The sequence below is a fragment of the Botryllus schlosseri genome, chromosome 4, assembly GCF_051294905.1.
Source record: "Botryllus schlosseri isolate E-star chromosome 4, Bs_hap1, whole genome shotgun sequence".
Lineage (NCBI taxonomy): Eukaryota > Metazoa > Chordata > Ascidiacea > Stolidobranchia > Styelidae > Botryllus > Botryllus schlosseri.
In genome coordinates this window covers 18508402-18514489 of record NC_137239.1, presented here as the reverse complement: position 1 = coordinate 18514489, position 6088 = coordinate 18508402, and the positions used below count along the sequence as shown (strand labels likewise).

At 41.0% G+C, this 6088-nt stretch overlaps 1 protein-coding gene across 1 annotated transcript; it reads left to right on the top strand.

Annotated features, from left to right (window-relative positions):
- Positions 1 to 4451: 4451 nt before the first annotated feature.
- Positions 4452 to 5963, top strand: LOC145437228 (uncharacterized). Its single transcript, XM_080314422.1, has 5 exons — positions 4452 to 4593; positions 5035 to 5138; positions 5198 to 5303; positions 5361 to 5582; positions 5770 to 5963. The coding sequence occupies exons 2-5, from the start codon at positions 5035 to 5037 to the stop codon at positions 5911 to 5913; spliced, it is 576 nt and encodes a 191-aa protein (XP_080170548.1). The 5' UTR covers positions 4452 to 4593; the 3' UTR covers positions 5914 to 5963.
- Positions 5964 to 6088: the final 125 nt, after the last annotated feature.

The following is a 6088-nucleotide window of genomic DNA, read 5'->3' as shown; positions in this document are numbered from 1 at the left end:
AATAAATATGCCATACAACAAGATTGTGATAAAATGAAGAGATCAGGCACCTACCTCGGTCGGCCTAGGCTACGTGAGGATGAGGTATATGCACATTGCACATTGTACACTGAACGCACAAAGTAATAACGAGATAGCATAAAGGACAAACGGCTAAAAGAGGTGGCATGCGACGAAGGATGTGGTCGGGAAATGAGATTGTGGTTAATAATCTCGGGCGCTGACTAGTATTTAGGAATTAGAAGAGTCAGGGCTGGTTGTCGATCTGTGATCTACTATGCACTAGGAGTTTGAAATACCGATAACGTTTGCTCTACCCTAATAGTAATTGTAGTCATTCGCGTGCTGTTGAAAGCGTGCGGTATGGCGGTAGGGCCGACGAAGTTCCTCGGAGACGACGTGTCGATGGCGATAGGTTACGTTCATCACATCAGAGACATATGGATTGTAGGTAGCTTTATGACCCGCTAAGGACTGAGGTAAATTTATGTATCCAATTTAGTCGTATAATATTTTTCATCAAATGATGAGGGTGCAACAAGTTCCGCGAATAACCAACAACGAAAGAGGATAACCGTGAATAGCGCTGTGGATTCAATATTTAATTATAGATAACTAACCTACGGATAGATGGGCAACACGTGATTCACGGTCGAGAGCCCAGATGCCGTCAGATTTGTTATCGCTTCATAGCATGAAGCGGCAGGTTGTTGGCCAGATTGATGTTTGGTGCAGATAGGATATTGGGCAATCACGACAGGTTATTTAGTGATACAGTACACAGGCACTGGCGCGGCTATCATTGCATTAATATCAGGAGGATATTTCATGAGCAAAATAAGTCATGATATTCACTCCATTATTAATTGGTTTCAATATTGACTTCGGCTGAGATTTCCTTGAACTATTTTGGTTTGTATAATCATTAGAGCGGCCATTTTTTGACATGTCAAAATTTGTCAAAATCGTAGTGGTAAAAAGTTGCCTATTTCTGAGCCAAAAACGTTTTTCGATGCTAAACTACTTCGTTAGGACAGCGATAGTTCCTATACCAGAAATGAAGATCTAAGAAGTTGGCTACAATTTTAACATTATGTGGTCAAAAAAACGCCCTAATAATCAGAGATAGGTTTTAGTATGTATTGCTAAATAAAGAGAATATGTTTTCATAATCCAGGCATAATTAATATGGAATAGGGGAGACCGGGGACAAATGTAACTAGGGGCAAATGTAACAATCGACCTCACCGCTAGTAGGATGGAGAAATCAGCTTGATATTTTAAGTGCGCATGCAGTAGTTATCTCTCCTATTATACCTGGAGTTACGTTGAGCTACGATGCGAAACCCCGGAATAATTTGCAAAAAACGAAATTTTTGACCCTTGAGTAAAGTTTTTCTGGTCTGGAATAATTTGTCTGGACGAATAGTACCTCAAGTAGTTACAACGTAATATGTGTAGCTGGAACAATGTTACTATAGTCTACCGTGGTGATGGAAAGAATAGGACTTGCATCGCCGGGAAGGTACCATACTGAGACAGTAATCATGGTCGAGCGTGTCAGGGGCAATCGTAACACTCTGTTACTTTTGCCCCGTTACAATATGTTATCAATTCTGAATGTATTTGTTCATATGTTGGTATTACCATTCATCTACTGCAGAATAATCTTGCAACAGCGAGAAGTTCACCAGAACAGATACTGCCTTGCGATACCAATTCTAACATGATCATCTGTCGAAACGGCCATACAATAGTGGTGATGTGAATCTGACGGTTCGGTTATTTTCGTGATTCAACCACCCTTTCTCATGTTGATCGACTTTTGGTGTGTCGAACTTCAATAGTCATGTCTTAATTCCCGTCCTCTGACTTTGATCATGGCCTACTTACATGTTGATATTTGATGTGAACAATTTATGTTAATTTTCTACAGCACAGATAAATGTCATTATAGCTTTGACGCCACACAATGTTGCGTCCTCGTTTTACTATACTATCATCGGCCCATTCAACCAAGATATGTTAGCCAGGTCGGTTTCGCACCTTCGCAGGTGACCGAATGACCAACCCATTATGCCCGCTGAACAACAGAACCTTGGTAGAAGAGGCCGAATATGTGTAGGGAGATGATGGAATGAATGTGTCTCTTGTACACTTTAAGCTTGAACAAGACACGAAGGGTGATATTGCATTCAGATGCCATAAATGCGATGGGGTGTAGCCTGTAAGCGTTCAAACGTCTCTTCCTTTAGTTTCATGCAACGTTACAATTTGAGCTTACGTTTTCGTTGTTCATTCAGTTTGTGTTTAGTTATAAATAACACTGTTACAATTGCCCCGTAAGGGTGGTACAATTGCCCCTGGGTACGGGGCGATTGTAACATTTGAGCAGCGACTTTTGCGACCCAAAATTTCCATGATTGATTGTTGATTGAGTTCCAATTTAGTTTTCATATCAACTATCGAGTTGTTGGCTTCTTTATATAAAACTTTGGAAGTGAAATTTCCACGAGAAGAACACGTAATGTTGGAAAATACGAAAAGTGTTACAATTGTCCCCGGTCTCCCCTAATTATATTTCGAATTACTGACTAAGGATATCATGTGTGCGTAGGGCTTGGCACAATGATTCTCGAATCTGAACATAATATGATTGCGGTGGAGGATGCATCAACGAGTCACAACTGGAGCTATTTCACTTCGAAGTCAGCTGTCATAAAATAATCCAGTTTTTGGGCAACATAGTCTTCTTGCTTTGCATGTTGATACTGCCTAGCCATGCAAAGATTCCTCCTATGTAAAAAAGAGGTAAACCAACACTATGGCTGAATCCTTGACGTTGGTGTGTTGGCTTTTGTCCAATATCAGCTGGCAGTCCACTTCGCAATGGTGACATATCAAACTGACACATATATCCTCAGTATTTATTATTTTCAATATTTAATATTATCCTATATATATTATTCAATCGACTTTCGCTTGGGTATTGGGGATGCATCGTAGGGCTTTGCCGATCTTTTCATTGCCGTTGATTGGGTGACATGATGGATGTCGTACGCTAGCTGTGGAATATCCGGATTTGTCCGTCTTCTCCCCATTTGTCTCTGCAATCACAATCCCAGTCAATAATCTAACGCCTTATTACGTTTAAGTATCTTAATAAATTTCCAAAAAATGCCTCTAGCACATCTTGCGTGAACGTTCCAAGGGCCAACTTGGGCATTTCTTCGATGAGACGATCGCATAGACCCACCATATTCCGTGACGTGAAAATTAGGCCTAGGTTATTGCTGGGACAAAGAAGATTCCATTAGATGGACTCTTTACTGATCCAAATCCGTACGCTCCTGAAAGGCCAATTTTTCTATGCTCCGATCCTCAGCATCTCCTCAAGGTAGCTTTACCTGATAATTTTAGATCATATTATTGTAGTACGGTGAGCACTACCAGAGGTGGTCAAAGTAGTCAAGAAAGCTACTCAAGTAGAAGTAGAAGTAGCGATGAAAAAATCTACTCAAGTATGAGTAGAATTACTTCTTCCATAAGCAACCTATAACTACTTGGAGTAGAACTAGAATTGACTGACTTTGAAGCTACTCAAGTAAGTAGTTTTGAAAACTATCGTAATTCGTTCGCATGGACTGCCAAAAGCTATGAGGAAGGAGTTAAGAGCTTGATTCATATTGATGCATCCCAGGCGGGGTCAATTTTTGACAGAATAGGCAGTCGTCCATATCATGGGATGTAAATGATAGTATTGATATGGAATGTGCCACTAATTCTATGTTTACTTGAACACCCCGTTTTAGAGAATATCATGGCATGGCGCCCTCCCCCATATTATAAGGCGCCTAGTTTAGTCGCTGAGCATTGGTGACAAGTTGTGTCGGATACGGCTTCAACACTTTGCGCGATTAGTAAACGTTAATTAAAAATATGGCAGTTCGTATGTTTTCAAAATGTTTACACAATAACTGAAACAATGACAATAATGCCCGTAATTTGAAGAAAAATACAAAAAAAGCGGTAATATATAATGTGTCGTTTGTCCAGAAAGTTTCAACGGTGGTCTGCTAGAACAGGTCTAAGTCTAACGTTGAAAAAAAGTCAAGGTTCGCTTTTCCGGATTTGGACACGTCATGTTACTGCTAGATTGCGAAACGATAGTATCAAATGTTATGGTGAGAGGGGGCATGCTTACTGTGATGCTGTGTGAACGTAACCCGATATCTTAAATTATATTCAGTGATACTTTCGTTTAAACATATTTGTCACGTTGTATCTACTGCGCGCGAAGCGCAACGAAAATTCTGGGTATTACTTGACTTATGAAAATTAAATGTTAGTAGGCCTACAATGTGAAAACAGTCCCGAAATTCCATACCCGATATATTCTTATATCCTAACAGACCACACGGAACTCTCTATTCATCGAAAGCAGAGGGATCTCGATACATGAACATGAATGGGAGAGGGCAAGATATATTATGGACGGATATCCAAAAACTGTTTGACGTGGAGTCGCGCAGCCTGGCACTTTACCAGTCCGGATTTACATTGGCCCATGTTAATTTAAATCCATGATCTAAAGTAGGCAAAAAATATGTTTGACACCTCTGGTCTAGATCGGTGCTTTTCAACCGGTTGGCTGCGGCCCACTTGTAGATCTGTTCTCTACCACGAAGCCCAAGTCGAAAAATGTCAAAATTTTCAACGTTTTCTTCCACTTTTGGATGATGATTCTGGAACATGTAATTGACGGACCTGCGGGGCTCGTGCACTTTCGGACTAAACTCACTACAGCCTTACGGAGAAAATGTGTTTTTGGTCCCAAAGTGCATGAGTCCCGCAGCTATTCGCTCTATTGTCTGTAGTGGTTTGAACGTTTGTCGCGAAAGGGTGTGTGGTGGGCCACGCAATGAATTTTGGATGGAAAGTGGGACGCGAACTGAAATAGGTTGAGAAGCACTGGTATAGATGATGCGCTTGCAATCATTCACTGGGCTGAAATGTGACCGTTTTTCATGCCAGATGAATGTCAGTTTGGCTACGGGTGTATTGAGTCACAAAGTTGGAAATTGTTTGAAAGGGATGGGAGCAACTGGTACATCTGATTTTGTTCTGATGATGGAAAGGTATGAGTAACGAATTTTCACTTATATAACAAGGGGCTTGATTTTATGACCTAAAACAGATGGTTCAATATCGTCACATGCCGCATTAGTTATCCGATATGCAGCCTGGACGATGAAAGAATTGCATGGCTGAGTAAATTTGCGGATCGATTATTGAGTTGGAAGGTCAGTTCCTCATAGTTATTTTTCGAGGTATTTTCGGGTTATCATGTAATTTTTCAGAAATATGCTGCAAGTCGTGGTGAGCCAAAACGAATGATCGCAAAACCCACAATGGAAGGCCTAATTTTCACGTCACGGAATATGGTGGGTCTATGCGATCGTCTCATCGAAGAAATGCCCAAGTTGGCCCTTGGAACGTTCACGCAAGATGTGCTGGAGGCATTTTTCAGTCGAGCTCAGCTGCGCGCGCCTCTTCAGATGCACTGTCTAAGAATTATCAAGGTGAAATACACTAAGAAAAAGTTGATCAAGTCCCTGCATTAATTCGATTTTTAGTACGCATTGTATCAATATTTTTAAAAAGTTTATTTAGACTCTCGCGGGCCGCACAGAACGGTGTTGCGGGCCGCATGCGGCCCGTAGTTTGCCCACCCCTGCGTTAGATTATTGACTGGGATTGTGATTGCAGAGACAAATGGGGAGAAGACGGACAAATCCGGATATTTCACAGCTAGCGTACGACATCCATCATGTCACCCAATCAAAGGCAATGAAAAGATCGGCAAAGCCCTACGATGCATCCCCTGTACCCAAGCGAAAGTCGATTGAATAATAGATATAATATAATATTAAATATTGAAAATAATAAATACTGAGGATATATGTATCAGTTTGATATGTCACCATTGCGAAGTGGACTGCCAGCTGATATTGGACAAAAGCCAACACACCAACGTCAAGGTTTCAGCCATAGTGTTGGTTTACCTCTTTTTTACATAGGAGGAATC